The sequence below is a fragment of the Culex pipiens genome, chromosome 1 (assembly GCF_016801865.2).
Source record: "Culex pipiens pallens isolate TS chromosome 1, TS_CPP_V2, whole genome shotgun sequence".
NCBI lineage: Eukaryota > Metazoa > Arthropoda > Insecta > Diptera > Culicidae > Culex > Culex pipiens.
The window spans coordinates 12,408,731-12,436,723 of NC_068937.1; the positions used below are offsets into that span (position 1 = coordinate 12,408,731).

The 27,993-nt window shown below is 33.2% G+C and overlaps 1 protein-coding gene across 4 annotated transcripts in view; it reads right to left on the reverse strand.

The window, feature by feature from the left end:
• Positions 1-27,993, reverse strand: part of LOC120430744 (low-density lipoprotein receptor-related protein 2) — a 129,473-nt gene that overhangs the window by 55,949 nt on the left and 45,531 nt on the right. For 3 of the 4 annotated variants that reach the window (XM_039595870.2, XM_039595853.2, XM_039595862.2), the window contains exon 2: positions 13,619-14,045. In XM_039595870.2, the coding sequence (XP_039451804.1) occupies positions 13,619-13,775 (157 nt within the window). In that variant the 5' untranslated portion in view covers positions 13,776-14,045. Of the gene's footprint in view, positions 1-13,618; positions 14,046-14,463; positions 14,584-27,993 lie in introns of all 4 variants that reach the window. The other variant, XM_052706541.1, reaches the window with a different exon arrangement.

Genomic DNA, 27,993 nt, shown 5'->3' on the forward strand with positions numbered 1-27,993 from the left:
TTGTTTGCACACGCGTGGCGCGACTCGACTTTGAATGACGGCGGCCAGAACCTTCCCACAGGCAGCGAGCTATAGCCGCCAGTCTCGACGGGCAGTCTGTCAACCAGTTGGGATTTGTACAAAGCACAATTTATGGCACCCATTGTAAAGTAGTTAAACCGCATTGCTGAGTTTTGTTGGCTGGGTTTGGAAATTTGTATTTTTTTGCAAATACCTATTTTTAAATATTTTTAATTTTGCCAGAATCTTGTTCCTCCATTAATTTTACATAAGAATCACCGAAAATCTCAAAGTAATCCAATCCTATTTCGAGATTTACTGATTTTAAGATTTGAAATAATCCCTTTCAAATCTACGCCGCGGCACCAGTGAACCCCAAACCAATAGCGATGATATCAACCGCAACCGACAGTTTAGCTCACTTGCTGTGCCGACAATAGCCTGGCGACGATTTGAAGCTTCTCTCGAAAAGGTTATTTTATTCAATTAAGTAAACAAAATTTCCGGTCCGGCACACAATACACGCTGCGCCGCGCTGTCACCCCACAATTCCTCAAGCAGTTCAGTAAACTAGCGTCAACTTGAGCCGATGACGGCGACGATTGGAGTTGACAACGAGTTCATTGATGTTTATGCAGAGGAGAGGGAGCGAGGTCTCGTTCTCGCTCTAATGTTGTTGATATGCAGTAATGACCAAATGACGGTGAAGAATACGGGTCGCGTTAGGGCTTAGGGCAAACTGCTGTTCTGCGCAATTTGATGGATTTGAAAACACTGCTGCGAGGGGTTTGTTGTCGGCCATAAGTCACGTAATGACAGCAATATTCTCGTTTGGGCCAAATATGGCGTTGGCTTGGGGCTTGGACATGTCTTCTAATCGGATTAAAGCTAATTTATCGCATCGTATAAGTCGGTCAAGTGATGCCAATTTATGGACTTAGGTTGATGGTTTGTTTGACTTGGGCAGGGATTCCGAAACTGATTTGAGAAAAGAAAAATGAGTGAAAACTGGCAACACTACTTTTGACAGATCACTTTTATATTTATTAAGGGCTAAGGGAAAGGTTTTGAAGTATTTTAATAAAGTTAAGATTTTTTGAAAACGGTAGCTTTCCTTAGAAAACTGGCTCGACAATCGTTAGGTAATATTGTTACGTATCTACTGAACAAATTTCAGCCTGATTTGTGTAGTCTAGCATTAGTTATTGACTTTTTAGTGAGAGGTTTCAGTGATATGTATTATTTCTGGAAGATCTAATCCAATTTTAAGGTGAGGTTGATACAAGCTTTTCCCCCAAAATACACCCAGCACTCCTCACCCAAAATCAAACGGAAGAAAACACTTCAAAACCCGGTGAGGAAACCGTACGAACGTCCGCGTCTACACCCGTCAATTGTCCCATTAGCGCCATTCCGAAATTAACTAGCCGCGGCAATTAAAGCTCGCCGTTCACTCACATGCCAAAAAGTACCCCGCAGCACTTACTTTCTCCCTGTCCCCCTCACTCACACTCACACGTGTGCAAACGTCGCGTCGTGGGTGAGCGAGAGGGGCAGAATGAACTTCGTAAGACCCTTTAATTACCGGACCATTCCGGCCACCACTTGGACTTAATTTGACCCCCCCGTCCGAAAAGGTTTGTAAGTTTAGCGTAAAAGTGTGTATTCGTGGGGTCATTAAAAACAAATTTTCCAAATGATCTGAGAAAACCCTGATTTTGGTAGGGTTTGCGGAAGACCCTAAACCCTGAAAGGGTTTAACCCTAAAAAAATAATTGGAAGAAAGAAAAGAAACTTCACATAGTCACCTTTTCACTGCTCTCACGCACACTGCTAAATGCAAATCAAAACAAACGTTTAGTAGTGTGCGTGAGAGCATGCGATGGAAGAATTTCGCTGAGCAATCACTGAGAGAAAAAATCGAAAAAGAGAACTTTTCTGGAGAAACTACTGTCACTTGTCGTACACAACTGTAATGTTTGTAAAAAAAATGAAAAAAAACCTTATTTTGGTGGTGTAATGTAAGTTAAAAATTAATTTGTCAATCCAATAATTCAATTTTCCAATTTCACAACCCTCGCAAAATCCAAATTCGATCATCCCGACGTTGTGTCACCCTGTCCACCAAACAGACCCGCCCCATTATCACGGGGTTTCGTTTCGTTTACCCCATGACTTAACCCAGCACTGCCCACGTTCACACATTTCATCCGAAATCCAATTGGCGCGACTTTCGACTTTTAATTAGCCAGTGAATGCTAATTTCCGTTCGGTCTATTGTCGCCCTGTGTTTGTGTGTGCGCGATCACCGAAAAAAAACATCTTTCAAATTTATGCACTCATGAATTTCACACACACACACGCGCTTTGAAAAGTCAGACAGAGTGAGAGTCCGATCGGTCAGTTTCTTCGCACTTTCTCCAAAGGCGGAGGAGGAGTGTGAGCGATTTTCGCGATCTTTTTGCGCGATGAGCGATGACTCATGAGGAGCAATGACATTCGTTGCATAACGTGTGACATTTTGCAACCCTGGGCTGCGCGCTCTCACGAAGAAGTTTGACAAAAAGGAACCCCCATCTACATTACCATCAATCAGCTGTCAGAAGCTGTTGTTGTTATTGAAGTCGTGGTGAAGGTGTTTCGACAAAAAGCACAGTTATCGGCTTCTTCTATGAAAGCTGAACCCCCCATGATGGCAGAAAATGCCTCACTTGAAGTCACGACTTTTTTTCGCGCCCGGCAGACGACCAACCTTCTATCCGAATCGATCTGACAGGCGTGCAATCACGTTCTGAAGGTTTGGTATTTCTGAAAAGATCGCGTGGTAATGGAAATGATGAGGTGGAAGACGTTCTAATGGGCAAAAAGGAATGAGAGATTGAGTTTCAGTGGAATTATTGCATAATGATTTCAAATTTGTGATTTAAGTTTGAATTTAGGATTTCAACAGAAAAATTAGTGCCGTTAAAAACAATATCCACACAAAGTAAAATCAAAAAACTCATATTGAAATTATTTGACTTATTTCATCGAAGCGTTGGTAAGGTATGTCCACGCACTCTTCCTCCCCTGCATTATTTTAAAGAATGTGCGCTCTGTATCAAATTAAATTAGATAATGAAATTATGTGGCTTTTTCTTAAAAAGTTTTCCAAATCAATGCTTTTTATGTAAGGTATAAATAACTTGGAAACTGTTAAGTCGATTTTCTAATTTTATTTTAATAAACAAGCCTTACCCGACAAACTTTGTTCTGCCTTTTTTTTCGTTTGTTGACGTTTCTTGATTTTTTGCTTATTCAGCCTCCTGTGATCAAAATATGATTTTACGTAACTTTCTCCATACAATTTGCCGATGCTTCGGAATCGGTTCCAGAGTGTCCAAAGTGTCAATTAGTTAGCGTAAGAACCTTCCTTGGGCTTATACGAACCCAACGCAACAAAAAGCAACTCGATCCGACGCTCCGTATTGAACTGATTCGCGTTCGAACAAAAACGTCGAAATTTTATATATATATAGATAGATAGATACAGTCCAGACTCGACTTTCTGATGCCTCGATTATCCGAAAGTTTGTATGAGACTTCGGATAATCGAATCACGAAAAAATACATTTTTTGTATTGCTTTATCATCATCAACATCAAAATCAAATTAGAGTTAAGCGTCCCCAATTCAGTCAAATTTGAATGATTGCCTAGTAAATTACCAAATGCATTCTTCAATATTTTATCACCGCCATTTTGGATCTGAAAATTCTAAATCAGTTAAGAGTACTTAAGCTCGATATTCAAAAAACAAGACAACGATTTGTAACAATTTCAAACTGAATAGATTAATAAAAAAAAAACTTAAAAGCATGTATAAAAATGAAAAAACATGCAGACAAAATATCAGAAACTATACAAATTAAACCAAACCAAACTGAAACGATATTTTTTTTGCATTTTTGATTTGGTTTTGTCAATAAATTTTGACACTGTCAGTAAATTTTCTATTGCTAAAGAGACAATTGTACATCAATACTCATACCACTTTGGAAGCAATCCATTTAAAATTTCTATTAGAATATTGAAAATTCAGATTCATGAAAACAGTTTATCTTTAGAAAATAAGGTCGTTACTTTTGTTTTCTTCTTTTCAAGATATTAAATAAAGTCTAAAAAAACTTATACATTTTTCGATTTGTTTATATTAAATCTCAAAAAGGTAAAAAATGTGCTTCAATTTTTTTATGTTTTGTGCAATTTACAGACACCGATCAGAAAATCCGAAAAATGAAAAAATGCAGTTGTTAGAAGGATACAGAGTTAAAAGTTTCAAAAATTGTATTTTTTACAATTTGAAAATATTTCATGAAGGAATAACATCCTGTCTCTGTTCGCATAAATGTTCCATATGGTTATGAGTTATTGAGGATTTTTTCACGAAAACAAAAAAATATTATTTTTTTTGAAATTTGAAAATACGTCATGAAAGAACTGCATCTTGTCTCTGTTGGCACTTCTCTGTATACTCCTGCTAAAAATACTTACAAAAAAGTGAAGAAAATTTCCAAAAAAATTCCATTTTGATCGGAGTCATGGTTGCTGAGATACAACTTCTTAAAGATTGATGAAAAATCATGTTTACTCAGTGTCACCCCTCATTTCTCAACTTGCGATATCCTGGAAACTATTAGTTCAATTTTCAATTTGAAAAATAAAAATTTAGGGAATTTTTTTGCTCTTTCTTATAATAAAACGCTTAAATTTTTTAAAACATTGAAAATTTCCAAAATAAGTTTTTAAGCCCTTTATAAAAACTCGAAATTATTTTTAATTACCCTTTTCACAAAATTTATACATTAGAAGGCTGTATCTTGGAAACTAGCAGTCTGATCAACAGTGTAAACAAATATTTAAAAAAATCTCAGCTTTTTGAAAATATGTTTTGCAGGGGAACATTTCTCGAAATGTTTTAACCTGAAAATGCCTATAACTCAAAAACGGTACATCTTATCAAAAAATATTGAAATCATTTTCGATTGCTAATTTGATAATGCATCTAAACATGGATTTTAAAATATTTTTATTGACGGCGTTTACATTTTTTCAAAAAGTCATAGCTTTGGTACCAGAAAAATAGAAATAAAAAAAACGTTTTAAGGGAACTCAAAAGCGAAATAACAAAAAACGGGATTTTTTCCTTGATTTATTTTTTCTGAAAAGTCCTAATCATAACCTACAACTTTGCGGAAGACCTCAAATCGATCAGGAAATCACTTCCTATGATGAAGATTTTGGAACATTCACAAGCCTATTTTGTATGACCATCTCTAATTTTTTATTTTTTTTGTTGCTACATTCAATAATGAAAAATTGCTTCTTTTGACAACGGGAATGCATGGATCTTCCAAATTAAAATTAAGTTGAAAATATTTTTTGTAAAACGTCTTTAATGAATAAAAACGCTTTTCCTCAGTACACATCCATTAGATATGAAATTTTTAAAATACAGTGGACTCTCTGGCTGTCGATATATATATTTCTTTAAAAATAGGCGATTACATCATTTCTTTAGAAAAAAACGATAAATTTCACTGATTCCATGTGCTTTCAACACAATCAAACAATACACTGAAAACTGTCGATATCGGCTAAATTAAACAAAAAATCAATATAATGCTGATCAATGTTAATCTCACAACTAATTAGGAATAATTTTTGTATTTTTCTTATGTTTATTAGTTTGAACTGTACGAATGTTTAACAACATATTTTGGTAGTCATCATCATTTATTGAAATTATAGGGAGCGGCCGTGGCTGACTGGTTACGGTGTTCGCTTTGTAAGCGAATGGTCCTGGGTTCGATTCCCATCTGCTCCCAACGAGAAAGTATAGGAATTATAAATCTTGAAACTCTGAACATGACGAAAAATCAAACTCGCTCGAGTCGGGGTTCGATACCCCGTCCTTTGGATTAGTAAGCAAAAATGCTAACCACTAGGCCATCACGGCTTGGTGAGCTATGACTGGAATTAGGAATACTGTTACTATCAACTATATACGCGCTGGGTCCTTGTCCATTTGACAAGGGTTCGGAAGTTCTTAATAACGTTTGAACCCGATTGGTGCAAACGTTCTTCAGGGCGGGGCTTGTCGATAAAGCTGAAGTACCTCGCGCTCGGCTAGCCAGCGTAGAAATGGGTCACCGAAGCTCGGCAGAGCTAACACCTCCCAAATGCCTATGCGAGTTATTTGCATGTATAGAATGTAGATCTAAAATAGTAGTTTATGCAACAAGTTGCAAAAAGAGGATTTTTTCAGCACGAGTCGTACATTTATCCAACGAGGTTCACCGAGTTGGATAAATACGAAGAGTGCTGAAAAAATCAAGTTTTGCAACGAGTTCCATACAACATTTTTTGCAATTCCGAAAAACACCCATTGAGTGAAATTTTATGTCAAATTTTCATGTATTTTGTCAATAAATCGTTTAAATCAAAATAATGTTGAAAAGTGTTACTTTTCAAAACAAGTGCTGAAAAGTTCAACTTTTCAGCACCCATTTCAGTGCTGAAAAGTAGAACTTTTCAGCATTTATTTTGAAAAGTGTTGTTATTCGATTCTGTTATTTTTGGTACAGAAAAGTAGGCTATTTCGTCGTTCAAGAATGACAGGAAAAGTAAGTAGTTTCACGGCGGAATTGCAAAAATACATGGAAACAACTCAATTTGTAAGAAGCGGCCGCGTGGTCCCGTTTGGTTGGTTGCAAACACACACAAACACACATCATCATTTATTGAAATTATACATTGATAACAATATAGGAAATGCAATTAGTTACAACTTCAAGCGTCAACTTCAGCCACAACGTCTTCTCGATCATTCTCACGAACCCCGCAACATCGCTGAAGTCTCAAACAATCCCCCTTGTACATTGCGTAACCCAAAGTCGGTGTGAAAGTATGTGCTCGGCCCCGTAAAGTACTTGCTCGATTCATAATAAGTACATTTCCTTGTTACCCTGGCGCGGCCACGTCACTCACACTTTCGCGCGTTGTCAGACATCATTCATGGACACATTTTCCTCAAGTTTTTCCCTCGTTTGAGCGGGGTGCGCGCAATTTGAAGCTTCATTGACGAGCTTCGGCTCACAATGGACGGGCAAAAAAAAAACATTTTGTAAACATTCGAGCAGACACATTTCCTTTCGATTTTTTCCGATGAGATATACACGCATGGAAACATAAATCCATAAAGAGGAAGCTCCGAAAAGAAAAGAAAGAAAAACGGTAGCGAAGAAGAAGCGAACCAAATTAATATCGTATAGGAAAGAAATAATCATAAAGAGAAGATAAGACAAAGAGCGAACGAAAAGCTAGAGAGAGAAAAGAAAGAAAGAGTGAATTATGCACGGAGCGAATGAAGCAAAGAAGACGAAAAAAAAGGTAGAAGAAGAAGCAAAAAGGTTATTTTGATTGTAGTTTACAAACTTTCACTCGCTCTAGCCATTAGCGTATTCACGCAAATGAGGCTCTGTGAATCTTTTTATTTTTTTTCTCTTTTTGTTGTCTTCTTCTTCTACTTGCTGCTCATTTTTATGATGCCTCTGGTCTGGTAGTCAAAATGTGTGCCGCGGCGATTGGTTTCGCCTCGGTAAGATTCTCTTCATTAATTCATTACGAACTCTTTACGCTAATAGTGTATCATGCACACAATCAATAACGGCTCCAAAACAATGAACCAGATGAGGTATGAACCGGTGCGATTGAACTGACGAAAAAGTGCTGCAAAGGAGTTGACTTGGAATAATAATACAACATATTTGTTTTTTTTTTTTTTTGAGAATCAAATTTAGATTTTTCTATGTTTTTTTTAGAATGAGTAAAAATCTGTCACTTGATCTTAAATTGTTTCAAATGTTCAATCGGCGAACAATTTTTCAATTTTTTTTATAAAATCAAAATAATATTGACGCACATTGTCAAATTTTGGGCTCATTTTTGAGGGCAGATTAGTATTTAATTTAGTTCAGGTGGTACCATAACATCGAATAATTGAAATTTTCTCAAAGCTAAATACAATGCCTTTTTTTTAGATTTTAAGCCTAATACATTTATTTTTTTAACTTTTTCGCAAGTGCACAGATTAGAGTTACGATTTTTGAAAAAAGAGGTTTTGCCAAGAACGTCGAAAAAAATTAGGCCCAGTCTATTTCAGCCAGGATCACCCTAATCATTATGCAAAAGAATATGGGTGGTGGTTTTACCTGGGGGCGTAAAAGACGTAGATTACGAAATAAAATTTTGGTGGAACTGCTCGGATAAACATAGTCAATAACTTTCTTGAAGTTAAAAAAAATACAAAAAGATTGCAAAAGTAGATTTTTAAATCTCAAGTGTGAACCACCCTAATATTTAATGAAAAAAACCCCTCGAACCTGCTAACTTTTTTAGAAATTGAAATTCCAAGATTGTATTTCTTTCGTAAAAAAAAAAACATTTTGCGCCATTATTTTTTCTATAAAAGTCTCCATTTAATTTTGGGGGCTGGGCATACAAAATGGGTATGTATTAGAGTGTAACAAAAATGACATTTTGACGGGAATTCAGGGGTTTGTTCCGGTGGGCATACTGAGCCCAAATCCCAAATATGAGCTTGATTGAACGTAACAGAAGCTGGCGCTTTGCATTAGAATTTTAAATGAGATTCAACCCGTAAAAAAGAATTGTATTTGAAAACCGAATCGAAATGCAACTTCCATTTTTAAAGTAGAATTTACCGCTATATGGGTGTATATTTTCGAATTCTTGTAGTGTTTTTTTGCAAAGTACTTTAAACATACAGGTGCTTCGACTTTTTTAAATGCTGAGAAAATTTCCTTATTTTTATTCTTTTAGACTTTCAAAACTAAACAATTAGTTTCTGAGATACAGAATCACAAAACATTTTAATAGAAGAAAATGAGTTTATCTAAGTGTCACAAATTAGCCTGTAATTTTCAACTGACGATATTTCGGAAACTATTTTTTTGATTTTCAATGTTAAAAAATGAAACTTTCGTGAAATTTTCTGATCGCTTCAATGAAAATAAGTTCAAAATTTTAAAATCACCTTTTTATAACTTTTGAAAAGTCTACAAAAATAGAAAATTTTCCCTATTTGTTAGAAAAATTAGGTTTTAGCTAAGAAGTGTATAAGTATGATAAAATTTTCAAGCGAACTTCTTATAAATTTATCAACATAAAAGAGAGGTTTTTCCTCATGATTTTTCTCTCTAAAACTCATTTGATGTAGATTCTTCTATTGCAGCCGAGATTTCTGGTATATTGTTTACCAAAATTTGTTGCAGAATGATTATTTTTCCAAAGAAAAAAATCTACAAAAAAAAGCCAACTTAACGAAGGTCGATTCTTGAATTAAAATTCCCCGTACAAATTAAATCCGCTTAGTTGCGCTCAAATCTCGCACAATTATGCATTTTTTCGCTCCACACAAAAATTCAAATGAACCGTATAAAACAGCCACAGACGAAAAAACACAATGATACAACATGGATTTTTTCCAAGCCCTTTTTTCCAGCACCCACCACCTCTCGCATGGGTGTTATTTTTTTTGTGGCTGGGTTGTGTGTGGGTGGCTTTTCAGGTGGGACAAATGGGGCCATTGAACTCTCTCTCTCTCTCGCTCCCTCGGTCTGGTCTTGCGAGGTTGATGGTGGTGACGACGGTGGTGGGTATGCTTCGTGCAACACTTTCGCACTGAGCGCGCGATCATAATCAGGCGAAAAAAGAATGATATCGTTTTTTTCACGCCAAATTAGCAACTAAATTGTAGCATTGTCTGTGGCGGAACAGATTAGTTATTTTTTTGTTGCAAATGTCGGTTTTGTAAAAGAAATAGTTTTCAAGCATAGAAAAAATCACACTGCTAGGTGGATTCACGTGCAATTTTTGCTTGTTTTGGCTATTTTTGGAACAATGAACGCGTTATAGGCCTGGGATTTGTTAGATAGAATTCAACCGACGGACCGACAAAGTGAGGGAGAGAGATCATCTGACCTTGGTGGGAGAATAATTATAAGCACTGATTTTGGTTTACGTAATAATGCATTGTTTTTTTGTTGTTGCTGTTGCTGAGTTGCAGTTCGTGTTAGTGTTGAATTTGTAGTTTGAGGAAAGGAATGTTTAGCATTTTGTTTTTTTTTTCTTTACATTTTTATCAGACATGATTTGTAGTTGAATAAATTTGCAAATTTCGTGTTGATGCTATGATTATTCAATTCAACATTTCATCAGCTATGTGCTATCTTGTGACATAGACCATTTTGGTCGAAAATGAGTTGATGATGACGTTTTGCTATACTTAACAAACACTACAAGATGCTTTAACCCGATTTTGGAAACTCGCTTCCGTTTCCCGGATATCGCAATACACACTTGTGACATAAACCAATTTATCATCAAAATGATCGTGCACACTTGTGACACGTCATACATGTTATTGGAAAATGTGTAAAAATTTTCTTGTTTTTCACAAATTTATGTACACACATACTTTCTAAAGGCAATGCAACCTTTTGTTTTGAAAATATACTGATTCAGTCGGTTAAACTATTGATTTAAGTCTATTTTAGTTTGTATGGGAATTCTGTGCACACTTGTGACACGTAGTACAAATTTACTTTCGAAACACACTTGTGACACGTAGTACAAATTTACTTTCGAAACACACTTGTGACACGTGCTTTTCAGATTTTTGTTTACATTATTTACTGTATATTTTAACTGGTATAACCAAATTAGTTGAAACTTGGAGCGTTTGTTAAGCGATAGTATACGAACCGATTGCTTCAAAAACTTTGGCTCTTTCATTCATAGTTTTGGAATTATTTACCTACAAACTTTAAAAATCGATTTTCTCGAAAAGTACTAAATAGTCGTTGTCACAAGATAGCACACAGCTGACGATTTCTTTTTGAGGTGTACACCAAATCATTTTTTAAGGTTTGTTAAATTTTTGTTTACAAATTTATTAAAATTCTTGTCAATTTTTGAGAAGCATACATCGAGCATAGATAAATCTTCAAAACAAACCCCAAAAAATCGACATATTTTTTTAAATAATAAGACAAGTACAACATTTATTTCAAATGTTTACCCCTCGACTCTGGCCAACGTGGAGGAGGAGGCAATAAGAAACTATTTATTAAATTAATTTTTGAGCTTAAAGTTTCACAAATTGCTTTATTCATTCTTGCAGTTATATTAACGTCAAGATCTGTAGTCCCAATTTACAAAATTTCTAAAATGCTCAAAATTACCATATTTGATCATCTCAATAAAAAAAAAAGTTTAAATCATCATTTACATGGCGAAATCCAGTCTGCAATCCGCTGAATTCATCTTCTCTGATCGAAGCGCAACGAAAATGACTAAAATTAACTTTTTACAATGAATTAATAATTAAATTAATAATTAATAAATTAATAATTTAGTTTTTTTTCAATTAATTTTTTATTTTTTTTACAAAACATTTTATTTTTTCCTCTTAGATTTTAGCAGTTTTCTGAAGAGACATAAACATTAACATAGACATAAACTTGAAGTAAAATTATCATTCGCCTTATGCGAATTTGAGTTTCTTAAAACTGAAATATTAATAAATCTGGCCTTCTCAAATAAAAAAATAGCTGCAATATGTAGAATAATATTGAATTAGTTGTGTAAGGTTAACATCACGCAGTCAGACAAAATAGCATTTTTTTTATTTCAATAATTTTCAAATTTGCAAAAGGTTACAATATATTGAATCTATTCATACATTGATGTTTTTTCAGTGTTAATAAAATATTTGAGCTAAAACCAGCAAAAAATGAATTCAAAAACAGTCTCCAACCAATTAAACTAGTTTATATTTTTTTTCGAAAATAAATTAATTTTTAATAAGGTATAATTATTTCATAATTATAAATATTGCAGTTAACTTAAAATGGATAAATCAAAAAATTTCATCGTGTATTTAACAGTTTTTCATAAATTTTTGTTAATTTTCAACTCTATAATCATATAATTTAGGTGTAAATTTGCAGTATTATCTTAATTTATGTTAAAAAAATAGAATCACACAAACACATATTTAAGCACGGTGTTTGGAAAATTTGGGAAAATTATGCATATTTATTATTTATGTAAAAAAAAACTGTTTCATACAGATTTTTCAGAAAAAAGTGTAATTTTTCGTAAAAAAACTGTTGAATTTAAAATAGATGTTACCATAATTTTTGAATTGAAATTAAAATTGAAACTTTAATCCAAAATATGGAGAAAAAATACCTCTCACGGATGGACTTTTTTTAGAGGTCAGATAAATCATTTTTTATTTCTTGCTTTAAGGGCTTTTCAAAAACACTCAAAATGTAAAAAAATGGTTCATTGGACCTTTTCAAAAAATACTCCCGAAATGAACCTTCATCATTATTTTCACTTTTTGCACAGTTAAAAAAATATTTAAAATGTATTTTCATCAACAATTTTTCTTTCAAAAATTTAGAAAAAAAAATTGTTCAATTTTGAGCATCTTATTTAAAAAAATTATATTGTGCAATAAGTGGTCCAGAATATAATAACATTAATTTCCATTTTCACTCAAATCACTTTTCGATTTGCTTCAAATTCTAAATCACAGTGTGAAAACTAGATGGAAAGTAATGTTTTCATTTGATTTTTTCTTTATTTTTCCATTAAGTTTCAAAAAACATGAAAAATCTACCTTTTAGATAAATAAAAGAAAAGGAATCTTATATCAGGGACTTATTAATATTTAAATAAATGTATTTTTTATCTAATTTGATGCAATCAAACTATACTTATTATTTTTTAAAATATTCAATATAAAATTTAAAAAATATCAAAATTAATTTGCAATTGAAAACATTTTTTTTGTTTAACCAATGCAACCATGCCACTTAGAGTTTTATTTGAAGTAAAAAATAAAAATCTATTAATTTTAATAAATTTTTATTAATATTTTTCAGAAATATCCCATTTTAAGAATAAGTTTATTGAATTTTTCCATTTTTATGAAAATTTGAGGATTAGTCGCTGAGATACCTGAGATTACCTTGGCAATGATGCAAATTAAGGAAAATGTAGTTTTTCTTAGTTTCTCCAAATTAGCATTTTGTTTTTAACGTATCGGCAACAATCGGTCCGATTTTTAAGGTCTAAATAAAAAACGTCTATAAAATTTCCATTTTGTTGCCAAAAAAATATAAAAATATTCGAATCAATATCTTACATTTGAAAATTGTATTAAAACGCTTTATCGCAGAAATCTTAAATTTAATGAAATTTCAAATTATTGCAGAGATGAACTGTTGACAATCCTCAGGCGATCTCCCATTCCCAACACCAACAGAGGATACCAATCATTACCAACCAGCAGATCAAGCATTAATTACCAATGGTTTTGGGCAACAATTTCCTAAAGCATGTCTTATGATCTGAATTCCATGACAGGTGCTTAATAACACACATCAAAGGTGGCACACAACAATTTTTACGATCGGTTATTCACAGGAAAAAAAAAATAAGAATATCACACTTTTTATGATTATTGACGACACTCTACTCACCTAACTCTAATTTGGACTCTGCGCGCGCCGGCACCACACTGGCCAGCACCAGGTAGACCGTCCATCCGGTCAGCAGTGCCGTCGCCGTGGCCGCTCGCGCCAACATCGGTTTCCACCGGTCATGGTCGGTCTTCCGCCTCCGGCCCTGCGTTCCCATGCCTGCGGCGGAGGGGGGCCAGCACCGGGCACCGGCGAACCGCTCAACGCGCACAACTCAAGGCTAAGGCCAAGCTTCTTCTTCTTCTTGTTGCTCTTCTTCTTGTTTTACTTGTGATGCACTTTTTGTTGTTGTTGTTTTCTACAATTCTCAACCCTCACGCCTCTCGAGGTTCTTCGGAGGACAGAACGGTCGACGTGACGTTCAACTTCCTTATTTTCTACACAGCTTCTTCGTTTTCTTCTTTTTGTTGCAACGCACCTGAGCTGACTGTGAAAAGATCATTAAATTACATTACACACACGCGCACTTGCACCACCGTCGATTGCTTCCTTATTTGGAACACCCTATAACTCAGTCGAGTCGGGAGTTGCTGCACTTGACTTAATCGACACCACCGCGCTGATATGCGTTTTTATCATATATTTTTTTTATTTCGTACGGGGAATGACTTTCAATTTCCTTCGATTAAGCGATCCAAGGATCTTCGCGAGCGCTTCTTCCTTGAAAAACCCCCCTTCGATCATTCACGCACACACACAATCATACACACAAACTTGCACACTCTCAAACACACACACAGACTCAAACAGAAGTTTTCCTGGTTATCTTCGGGTCATATCGGGTTCTTAATGATGGCATGATGAACACAAGTCGTTGGCCACGGTTATCTTCCGGAGAGGATCACCTTGGTCAACCTTCTTCAGGTCGAGTTTAAAAGGTTCGCGAGCTAATCCATGTTCTGGCCGCGGGGAATTCCCCACGAACGAGTTCTGCACTTTTTTTTTAAGAGGGGTCCATGTCCAATCTGGAAGATAGAGAGAAAAAAGAGGAAACAAGACTGATTAGTATGACTGGTTGAATAGATTGTATCATAAATGTGAGCTGTATATCATATAAATTGCCTCAATTTAGGGGAAAATCCAAATTAAAGCAAGGATTAAGATAGTCACAGAGAATCTACACAGGAAAAAAAAAGTTAAATTTATTTCTAAAAATATGTAGATTGGCCGAATTAGATGTTTTTACTCTAATAATGTGATGATTAGTTTCCTAATTTTAATCTTTTAGGTGTTCTTAAAACTGCTGTCCCAATTCAAAACTTAGTCCCGATGCGTCCAGTTGACTCTATGTTTGGTTCCACTTTTTTACATAAATAGATTTAAAAATTTCACGTGGAGTTGAAATATCTTGCAATCTTGTGGAACACTGTGCCATGATATAAACATTTTTTGAAATTTTCCTAATAAAAATTAAAAAAAGAAACACAACCAATTTGCTGATGGTATTTTTTTGCTAAGCATTTTGCACAGGAAAATATTTATTCAAACAAAAATTGTTTCCACATAAATTCAACAAATTCTTTTAAAAAATGCGTTTTTCGAAAAAGTTAAAAATTTTGTTTCGAAACTAAAAAAAAAAAGATTTCTACGCAGTTAAAAATTATGATAATATTACATCTGGGAAGGGAGAATATGTGTAATTTTACCTCTGATAATGTGTAATTTTACCACTTTTCTGGTGTAATGTCACTTTTTTAGTCTAAATTGAGGTAAAATTACATCACAAAAGAGGTAATATTCAACCTTCCAAATTTACACCCTCAAAATTTACACAACTTTTTACTGTGTATTTTTAGGAAAATTAACTAAAATTTTTTAAAGGTTCAAAATTATTTTACCAATAGTTTTTATCAGATAAAATAATCACCACTTGGTTAATCACAGTAAAAAAATGTGTAAATTTGGAAGGTGCAAAATAGGAAGGTTTGAAATTACCTCTTTTATGTAGTAATATTATCTCAATTTAGTCTGAAAAAGCAGCATAACAACAGAATATTGGTATTTTTACACATTTTTAAGAGGAAAAATGACTCTTTTTTCTGACGAGGGATATGCACATGCTTTTGTATGTGATTTTTCCATCGGATTTTTTGCTGTGAACCAAGTCGGCTGAAATTTGGAATGATGAAATTATGTCTTTTTTTCAAGGAAATTATCGCCAAATTATCATACCCCAGGTCAGTTCTAGACTAAATTCCGCTAAATTTATTTTAGGAGCAAATGAAAATGTAAATTTTACTACCCTTAATAGTGATTAAAAAAATATTTTTAAATGTGAGTTAATGTCAAAATTTACTAAACCCCTCAAGAAACTCTGTACATATATGTTTAAGCGATTTTGCCTGTTTTTTCACAAGGTTGTTAACGATCGGGACGATAACGATAATCTATCGTTATCGTTATTACGATAATTCTATCGGCGATAATTTTATCTCACGATACCGGAAGATAACTTATTTTTAATATATTTCTAAAATTGACTATAATCAACAAAATTGTATTGAAGTTTCAAGCTTCCTCTCAGTAAATATTTTTTTGATAATATGGTACAAATACTAAAAAAAATCACAAAGTACCGTATTTTTTTTAAATACTCAATTTTTTATAATTTGCATTTAAACTGTTGTAAAGTTTTTTGAATGATATACTTAAATTTTCACAAAATAGCGTATTTTCTCGAAAATACTAAAAAAATATTGCATGTATTTTAACGGTTTTAGAGTTTTTTTTTTTTTGAATGAGATACTCAAATTTTCACAAAAAAAACCGCATTTTCTCGAAAATTCTAATTTTTTATGATTTGCAATATTATTATCAAACGATTTGAAATTTTGCATTTATTTTAACTGTTTTAGAATTTTTTGAATGGAACAGCAGGTAAAATGTCGCTTCATTTGATACCCATATTGCAAATCCTAGAACATTTTAGTACTTCCCAAAAAATACGGTAAATTGTGAAAATTTGAGTATTTTTTTCAGAAAACTCTTAAACAGAGAAAATTCATGCAAAATTTCAAATCGTTTGATACCAATATTGCGAATTATAAACATTTGAGTATTTTCGAGAAAATACGTTATTTTGTGTTTTTTTTTAGTATTTATACTTACCATATTAACAAAAAATATTTACTTAGAGGAAGCTTGAAAATTCAACATAATTTGGTTGGTTTTAGTCAATTTTAGAAATATATTAAATATAAGTTATCGTCCGTTATCGTCGATAAAATTATCGCCGATAGAATTATCGGAATAACGATAACGATAGATTATCGTTATCATCCCGACGATGACGATAACCATTATCGTTATCGATAATTCTATCGATTAACAACCTTGGTTTTTTTGTATTCTTTTCCAAATATAACTAAAAGCTATTAAATTTAATATGTCATAAATATATAGGTTCATAGGGGAACGGCTTCTGATTCCAGCGTGCCTCTAATCAGCACTTTGACATTCAATTACAGCTCATAAAAAGCGTTTTCAACTGAAATCGAGTGATTAATAGGTCAATAGGAAGTGTGCAAGCAAGTTTCTATCAATATTTTTACAAAATAAGTTGCTTAAATAGTGAAAATCAGCAAATTGGATGGAGTTAGGAGCAAGTGCTTAACCTGCCAAACATACGAGAATTTTCCCTATATATTTTTTTAAACAATTGTAAAAAAATGCATTTTTTGCATAACATTTTATTCTTTTGCTGTTAAATTTTTTGGCACTTTCATTTCTAGCCGAATGTTAGCAGAATGTCATTACTTTTTAATGTTTTGACATTGCCAATTAATCCAAGAATTGCTCTCAGCGTTTTTAGCTAAATGCTATTATAAAATTTACAAAACAATAAACATTGTATTTCTTTAAAATAAATAAATCAGTCCAGACTCAATTATCCAAATGCTTCCAATTTTTTTTTCGTTGTCTTATTTTTGATTGTCGAGCTTAAGTATGGCCCCTAAACTACGCTAAAGTAATTTAGAATTTTTAATCCAAGATGGCGGCCAAAATTGCGGAGATAAAATATTGAAAAAATGCATTTTCAATTTTAATAGGCAATCAACTATTCCAATTTTACTAAAATGGGGTCGCTGAACATAAATTGTATGCTTAAAACAAGAAATTTAAAATAAACACAAACAAATTCTGGTTTGATTATCCGATTTCCAAACAAACCTTTGGATAATCCAGTCTGGACTGTAATCTGTTTGAAAAAACTAGCATGGAAATAAAATATAATAAAGAAATAATTGAATTATTTTTTATTGGATTGACAAAATTCATTGGTATTAAAAGCCTTTTTTAAATAATATTTTACAGCTCAAAATAAAAATTGGAAAAATCCAGCAAAAACCTAGCTAAAGAAGTGCAAACCAGAATTCACCAAAGATATCTACTTCGAACTCTCTTCCCAACTCCTTCGCTGACCCACTCGACTAAACTCCAAAACTACTTCAAGATCCAACTCTGAAGCCGAGGTGGCTCCGTTTCTCGGGGGCATCGCGATAATATTTGTTTTATTGTTGTTATTGCTGTTCCCTCGTCAGTTCATTTCGCCGAAACCGGTTTCATCCTTTGACTCGCACGCTTTGCTCTACACCTCCCGAAAGTGGTGTTGTTATTTATTTTATCTCTTCTCGACGTTTCTCGGACTCTCGTCGAATCCCCTTTCGTTTCAACCGGTGTTTGTGAAACTTGGCCACGACGAGATGACGATTTCGACTGTGCCGAGCAGTTTCATCATCGGACGAAATTTACATCTGTGGTTCAAAAATTAAATATATTCCAGCGATAATTTCCTGTCTCCCCCCCACTTGACAAACTTCCGAAAATCGTTACATTTTACGAGACCAAATCCCCGATGTCGTGTCGTGTGTCGCAAAACTTTCACTCGTAAAGAAGCCCGATTCGGAGTCGATTGATAAATAAAAAGTTACGCACGATCGGAAGGGATCGATCGAACCGATCGTGACTCGTTTGCCCTTTTGCCATAACGATCGGATGCCGCTGATTGGAAGTTGATTGTGTATCGTTGAACGAATCGTTTGTTTTGGAGCTCCCCCTCACCCTCTGGATTTCGTTTGACGAAAATGTCGAGGTTGAGCGGTGAAATCGACGATCGGTTTTGTTTCGGAGACTTTGTCAGAGGTTGCGACATCGAGTTGCGTTAGAAGAGCTTAAACTGTGTCTAATGGATTTTTCATAAAAGTTTTAAATTTCTTCTGCAAAATTCCTTAAAAATGTTTAATACAAGATTCTTTCCGATTACTTTATTTATTTATTGTTATCATCATTGCTCCAATACTAAATTTTCCACAAAATACGGTATTTTTACAAATACCGTAAAACGGGGTAACTTTGATAGCCTTAGATAGGTTTGCGATTTTTCCGCAAAATGAAGAGTACAATTAAAATACGTACGGAATTGTTTAGATTCATACTGACCGTGGTAGAGAAGTGTTCAAAGTACCTCAAAAATAACTTTTCATAAAATTTTGAAAAGTTTAAAAAGTTAGTTAACTATAGTTAAGAAAATGGTGATGAAAGTCATTATTTTAAACTTCTCAGAGTGTCATGATTTTCTCAATGAAGATGATTTTGAATCGGAAAACAGAATGCATTTTTCGGATTCTATGGACAGCTTTCCACTAGGAGAAGGTTAAATAAGTTTGTAAATAGTATATAATATGTGTTTTTGAAACTCAATTTAAAAAAATCTCCAAATTTATACGTAATTTCAGTTGAACGAATTTCATGTACAGTAAGAAAACTGGTGATTCGTGCTTCGAATTCAGCATAAAATGCAAAATAAATCGATAATTTTATTTAAAAAAAAACTAGTTTTAACAAATTTCATGCAAAATTCCGACTTTTTAACAATTTTTCCTAAAATTTATATGTATTTTATTAAAAAGCTTATAAACTTAGTTAACTAAATATGAACATTGATTTTTTCTTAAAAACTATATCAGCTACTTTAGTGATGGTACATTTAACGAACAAATAAAGTTTGAACATCTTAAATATGATTTTAAGAAGAAAAACTATGACTATCAAAGTCACCCCGGAATTTAAACTAAGAATTTTTAACGTAACTATTTTTCTAAACACTATTGAATTTTTCTCCAAAATAGTGCATGGACTTTGTGTGGCCTACCCCAGTACATGTTTTAAAAATAATAATCTTGAGAAAACCCTTATCTGTTGAAAAATATTCCAAAAACAAATTGAAATCCTATCAAAGTCACCCTGGTTTACGATACACAAGTTTGCATATGTTCAATCTGAAATATAGAATTCTGAAATTACTATTTTTTCAACATAAGAGATTTTTGTTTAACAGTTTCACCAATTTCACAAAATACAGTTTTTTCACAAATTTGAGTGTTTTACTGAAATTCGTTTGCTATACATATTGCTTGTTCTTAAAATTTAGGTATTTTTACTAAAAAAAAACACAGAAATTGCAAAGGCAAAGGATTATCAAAATAAACAAAAAATGAAAAAATGCAGTTTGTAAAGCTCTGGTTTGAATATTTATAAAATAAGGCTTGAAATTTCATTGTGTATAAAGATTTCCATCTACTATTAAAAAATGTCGATGGTAAATCGAGAAACTACGATCAAAATTTGAAATAGCAATTAAAATATGTAATCAGAAAATTTAAAAAAAAAACGAAATTCCATAATAATTAAAAAAACGGAAAAAGGAAAAAAGTACTTTTCAATCTAAAATTTTCAAAAAAAAATTCTAAAAAAATCAAAATTATTTTTTTTTGTGTAAAAGATAAAAAAATCTGAAAATTATAAAAAAAATAATTTCAGATTCGCAAAAACATATTTTTTGTTTGAATTATTGTTATTTAAAATTTGTATTATAATTCAAACTTTTTTTAATACTTTGCTTGCTGAATTTTTAATTTTAAATTTTTCAAATTTTAAAATCCGTTCATTACGATCGAGAAAATTGTTAGTTGTTGGAAAATTACGATCAAAATTTTACTAACGAGTGCGATAATCATCACGATATTTTGTACAGTTCTTCATGACATGCAAATGTTTTGGAAATGTTTTTACATTGTTAAGCATTACATCGAAATTATAAGTTTTAAATTATACATACAATTTGATTTCATGGATTTTGAATTTTTCGAGACTTTATTGTCAAATCCTGTTATTTTCATTGTTGGATAAAATTTACTTTAATTATAATTCTCGACCTCTTTCTTCCATTTTTTTCACTTTCAAGTACTTAAACAAATTCCAACAAGAATCTTGTCACTGCTCTGCCAGACACAATTCCACCTGTTCCACCTGTTGAAGCTTGATGCGGTGGTTCCCTTCCTAGCAAAGTCCCGCTATTCTGAGCCAGGTGACATTTGCACGGTGCCATTTAAGTGTTCACTCTCCTCTTCACTCTTCCTTCTTCCCTGCTTTTTTTCTGTCTATTACCTGCCCATCAGTCACCTGGGCACACACGCACACAACTCGACAGAGGCAATAAACCTGAAAAATTAAGCTTGCCCTTTGGCTGCCATCAGCTGCCAGCCAGAGTAATTTGTTCTATTTTGCTGTGCTGTGTGTATTTATTTCCCTTTTTACCTCTCTCACTCACTCACTCAAAGCATAACTTCGTAGCATAACTAATGGGAGAGGCAAAACCCCCCCTCCCCCTCCTCTCCTCGCACTCACACCCAAAGCGAACTTTCTCCTTTGACCTTCACGTGTTTCGTTCAACGTGGTGAGCACTAAAACTCTTTTTTTTTAGTTTCGTTCGTTACGTGGAAGAGGAAGAGAAATTCCGGCCCGAGTGCCATCCAGAACTAATCAAACACGCTCACTCCACTCTCGTGGTGAGGAGTGAGTGAAAAAAAAACACCATCAAAATGTGAGAGGAAAGAAGGTGTGAATTAAAATTCGGAAAAGATCATTTCGTAGAAAAACATAAACATAAAAAATACTGTTGTTGCTGATGCTGTGATGCTGTTGTCATTGTGGCCAAATGAGAGGAAATGAGAGAGTTGTAGGACTTTCCTGGAAATGTGGAATTGTGTGTGCCGGGGGTTGACCTGGATGAGAACTTGGGCAGTGGAAAAAGACTGCGATGAGTGACAAGTGAGGAACGTTTTGCGAACTGTTAGTGAATTAAAAAAGGGACGGTATGAATAATAAGTTTGAAAAAAGTAGAATTTTGGAAGGTTGAAAATTTGATTGGTTGAATATTAATTGTTTTATGAGCAATTTTACCTTAAAAATTAGAAAAAATGTAAACCTGATGAAAATCTACCAGAAACCGTTAAAATCTTTCATCTTTTATTGGCACAGAATCTGTCACCATTCCCTAATGAATATTAACTTTTTTTTGTTTGTGTAACTAAACAAATTGAAACTGCAAATTCAATCCATAGTAGCATAATAAATGTTGAGAATCACGAAAAGACGATGAAATTTATTCAAAGGTTGGAGATTAAATTGTTCATCAAAATAATGCATTTAATACAAAGAGATTGGTGGAGAAACTTTCAGGGTACACAGACAAAAATGGTAATATTCATCAAAAAACGATGAAAGATTTTATGGCAATAAATTGTGTAATATTACATTAGGAATTAATGAATATTCATCAGTTTAATGTCTGTGTACATAATGATTTACAAAAATGAAAAATTTAATAATTTTAAATAAAGACAAAAAAATTGATAAATGGGAGTCTTTTAGAATTTTATGATTTTCTCAATGCAAATGAGTTCGAAAATATCGACTTAATACATATAAAATTAATTTTCAAGTTACATGTGTTATTCAATACAGGCAATTCCAGTACAAAAAGGAATCTTCAAAAATGTGGAAAAATGTTGATTCATTCTCCAAAATTGGTTTGGACGATAAGGCTAGAATAAATATTATTTATATTGTTTGTTCCTTTGGCTCTAGATAGGCATAAAAAAATCTAATTTCTAGCCTAATTTTCATTTAATTTTTTTCTTAACCAAAAGTTTTACTAAATGCCTAACATAACTATAACAATCATGCTGCAGTATTTTTTTTAATGTCAATAAATTCATGAAAACATTGTTTTTCTTAAGTGATTGAAAATTCACAATACTTTTTTTCAATGTTATTTTTGCCCTCTAATTTTTGTGAACAAATTTTGAGGAGAAAAACCTTAACAAACATTTAAATGGTTTAATATCAAAATATATTTTGATGTAAAAAAGCAGCAAAGTAATAAACTTGTATTTGCTAAAATGCTAAACCTAAATTTTTTTTATAAATGATTTAATGTGTTTTATTGCGTGTTTTAAAAGTAAGTTAACCCTGAAATGTAAAAAAAAAATCCTAAACTTTATATATTTATTGTTTTTTTTTTAGTTTCATTTTTAGTATTTTAATATGCCTTTTTTTATTGTTTATTTAAAGTTTGTTTCTGATATTATTTGGCTAATTCTACACACAAATGATGAAGCATTCGGAAATATTTTTTGTGTGTTCCTTCTCCTATCATTAGCTTTAGTTTTATTTTTAGTTTTTTCTTGTTTTTAAATCACTTTTACAATTTTTTGCTTTTTTTACATTTTCTGCTATTCTACTGTCATTTAAATTGTAGAAAAAATGCGTAAAGGCATAGTCTGGGAAATAACAAAAAATATAACATACTTATTTATGCATAACCCATTTACATTTACAAATACAAATACAAATACAAATTTAAAAAAAACATTGGCAAAATCGCACAAGTCAAACTTCCATCTCATTACATTATTTTTTGGTGAATTTCAGACAAACATTAAACCAGAAATTTTCGATTCAAGCATTAAAAGCAAATGGTCCATTTTACACTTTAAATCTTTGTAAAAATACAAAGACTTTCAAAGCCACCTGGAATTTTGAAAGCATTGAAAAAATAACTATTTTGAGGCCAGATTGAATATGGACAGAATGTGGCCTAGCCAAGACATTTTTATAAATATAAACAAATTGAATGTAAATAGGAATCAATCCTGCCGAATTTACAAGAAATGCAGAAATCATGTGTATTATCTTGTATAGCGTATTAAAGAATTTTGTAGAATCAGAATCAAGACATTTGCAAGTTTACAGACATTTAAAATATCCGATGAGTTCAGAACTAATCTATCAATAATGGTGTTTTCCACTTTTCTGAACATTTTTCTGTAAACGATAACTAGAACTCATTTTTTTTTTAAATTTCAGATCCCAATTTCTCTTCCTTTTAGTGGCAATCCCTAATATACATTTTTTTTTTAATTTTTTAAGCATGAACAATCGCCAAACTGAAGTTCCTGCATGGTTTATGGATGTCCCCTTTCCAACAATTTCAATTATTTTGTATCACCACACCTGGTGTACGCTTCCAGATTGACAGTTTTAATGATGGGTCGAACCACCAAAGGTCTTCCCCGTGCTACTCAATCTTGCCAGAGACCTTTGCACGCACCAATCAACGTACCTTTCCATCATCCCGCGCGCAAACTTAAAAAGTAAATTACTCGTCTCTGTAATATCTTGGTCCCAATCTCCACGTTGTTGATCACACAATCTGACCTTCTCCGACGACGGCAGAGGTTCGCCGCGCGTAATGAGTTCAAGCGAAATAGCGCCCCTAACGCACAGTTTTGCCGAGTTTTGCTGAGTTTGCGCACTTCTTCAGGGTTGGCTTTCCTAGCAGCTAGAGAGAAAACAGCCAACTTTCGTCGTGTCGCTGTGCTGGGAAGAAGAAAGAGGTGGTTTGTTCTGCACGCCGTTTACATACCTCAAGAAAAAAGAGACTCAACAACAACACGACACCAACACAAGCATCATTTTCGTTGAGTGTGTATAGAGATAGTACAAGTCGAGCGCTTAGCGCTGACTTTGCGACTTTCTTGTGGAGGCCGACGACGACGACGATCAACTTTCTTGTGGCATGTCTTGCCAAGTCTCGTCGTGGCATTGGGTGGAAGTCTGTGTGTGTTTGAGCACCACCCCCGCCCACCCACTCGGTCGGCACAGCCCAGCCCAACCCAGCCCAGCGAGTTGTACCGTTACCTTAATTAATATTGCCTCCAGAGTCTCCTCCATTCATGCCAAACCTGCGTCGTCGTCGGGAGGTTTCTTCTTGGAGTCGGGGTAAACCGCAACCCGAGCTTGGGTTTAGCCCGGCCAGGCTGGTTCTTGGAGTTGGGACTGGATTAGTTGGCCAAAGTGAGGCTTTCATTTTTGCATTTGTCACCCCTTTTTTGCTTCAGTTGTCGAGCATGACAACATTGTGTGCACAACAATTCAATTGTTTGATGAAAATTCGTTATATTTTTTAAAATATTTTCTTAGACTTTAGAAAAAAGTACAAAAAAGAACTGATTATTATGACAACCACCAACAAAGTAAAAAACATGGTAATAATAATCATCATGTAATATTACATGTTTTATGAGTAATTTCACATATCACAACAATCACATTTTCAACCTTTCAAAATTAAACTATTTTTTCTGTGAAGTAGTTTTCCTCCTGTTTCCGAGATTCTACATGGGCACGACCATCCACATGGAATACTAATGAGCTCTGCTGTATACACTGCTTATAATTGGGCTTTATTACCTCCAATGCAGACCACGTTCTCGATGCACTCTGGTTGCAGTTGTACAGTTGCAACCAGCTCCAGAAGTTGTGGACCAAACGTTCCCGATCACGTGCCCAGCTGTGTGGTGCTCAACACAGTTTGAAGAAAAAAAACATGGTAATATTACATGTGAGGATGTAGACAGATTTCCTGTCAACAAAAAAAAATTTAATTTTACCTCAAAGATGTGTAAATTTACATTTGTTTATGTGTAATACTACTCTTTTGACAGATAGTTCAGACTCGATTTTGCTTCGAATAGTCGAGGCTTTGATTAATCGAGGCTGGGCTGTAATGCATGTGAAATTACATGAAAAAGAGGTAAATTTACACTGTAAAATTTTACATGTTACAGATTTACATTTTTGTTTCTGCGAAATCATCATTTAAGTAACATCACTGCGTCTACCACATAACATCGTACACTCAGCAGAGCGTTGCAAAACTTGCAAGAAAAGTAAACGAAGAAAACTCATCCTCCTGATATGGTCATGCCATAAACCATTTTAGGGAGGGGGGTTGAGGGGTTCCTGCAGTGTGCAAAAAATGAAGAAGCAAACCGAAAAGAAGCCCACTAATTTTATGCGAAAAAAAAACCTAAAGAGAGTAAGTTTCAGCAGTAGCAGAAAAGCGGCATATTCGCTCCTATTTAGAAATTCAATGATCGTGAACTCTCCTTCGTCTTCCCTAGCCCGTCCAAGACTGTCTGAGGCCGAGTTCGTTGGCTCATTTGACGTCGGCTACCCTCAACGAAATTAATTCATGTGATTTGTGGGGATTCAATGTACTCACCTCAGCTGGTTCAAAACTGAATTTTAAGTTTTTTGGACCTCAAGTCAAGTTTGCTTTATTTATTACTGCTTTTTTTTTTGAGAAGAGTGAAAACTGACTAAGCATCGCGGGAGGGCAGTCTGGTGTGAAATTAGACGAGATAACAAGACGTTTGATTGCACACGTGCGTTGGCGTGGTGGCGAAATGAATTTATTAATTCATATCTTGAAATCGTATCAGAACCGTAATTGGGCGCTGGAAGGTGATCTACTGGAAATGATAAGTCCAGAAAATCATAAATTCCAACGAGTCATTACGCGACGGGTTCAGTAAACTAGGAATCTATGCCCTTTGTAATATATTAAACTTAAAAAGATTTGATTGAAGATGTTGTCAGCGGAGCGATTCAATATACATTAAAACACACACAAGAACTGAAAAAAAATAAACGTTCTTTTTATATTTGACTCAAACTTCAACTTAACTAAAAAAACAGAAAAATATTTTATTTCTAAGTCTCACCTAAACACCCCCAAACTGATAAAAAAAATCTTTAAAATTTCTGATATTCTCGAAAAAAATAATAAAAAAAAACTAATCAATCCATGAATTTATGACACATATGATAGACATATGATAGACCATTCAAATGCAATAAAGAGAATTGGATTTTTTTCGAGTTTTATGAAAATGCTTTTTAGACCTCAATCAATATATTAAAAAAAACTGATGTTTTTTTTAATCTTTTCAATAAAAATATTTCTTAAAAATTATACTTTGGATTAAAATACAAATAAGGAAAATTGTCTATTTTTAGACTTTTTTCAACTGGATTTTTTTGAGTTTTGCGAAAATGCGGATTTCAGGTTTTTTTTATGCTTTTAGACCTCAAATTTCAATTAATTATTAAAAACTGATTTTTTCATCTTTTCAATAGATATATTTCGAAAAAAAAATCATTGGTTTAAAATATAAATAAAGAAATTGCTCTTTTTAGGCCTTTTTCTAAGTTAGTTTTTTAAAGTTAAAATTTTGAAATTATTTTCATTGAAAAAATCAGAAAATTTCGCACAAGCTTCAATTTTTAACATTAAAAATCGGACCAATAGTTTCCTAGATATTGTCAGTTCAAAAATTACATACTGATTAGATGAAATTTAGAAAAACTCATTTTCATCTATTTGAATTCTGAGGCTGTATCTCAGAAACCAACTGCCCGATTTTTCAAAGTCCAGAGAGAAAGTTATAGGAAATTTTCTTTGATTTTCAAAAATGTATTTTTCAGAGGTGCTATTCTTTCAAGAATTATTTTTAAAGCTCAAAAAATCGAAAAAAATCAAAATGTTATACCTTAACTTGAAAACAATAACTTTTTATTGAAAAAGAAAGTAAAGTACTATTCGATTGCAAATTTGATTTTGCATCTTATTTGTGTGTGTTTTTTCATATGGAGTAATATTGATTTAAAGAAGATCGACAACCAGAGCGTCGACTGAATACTTTTTGGGAAATTCAACTTCTGCTGTTAAACAGTCAAATTAAAGAAATATGTGTAACTATTTTTGTGAAAAGTCCTGATCATAGCCTGGCAATTTGCCGACACCAAATCGATCAGAAAATCCCTTCATACAGATACAGAAGTTCATATATTTACGTATCCATTTTGTATGAAGCACCAAAATGACTTCTTTTAACAAAGGGACATGGACAAAATTTCATCCAAATAAAAATACAAAGAAAAGTAAATTTTCAAAATTGTAGATATTTTGCAATCTTTTGGCAGAAAAATAACAAAAATATCATTTGATTTTTCAAGCTAAAAATCATCAAACTTCGTAATCAAATATCTTGAATTTTAAACGGGACTCAGAAAAAAAAATCTGTTATGTTATAAATGGGTCTGGTTTTAAAGATCAAAAATAATTTTAGTAAGCAAAATTCATTTCAAATTGTATGAAGAATTTTAAAAAAAAAACTTTTAAAAAA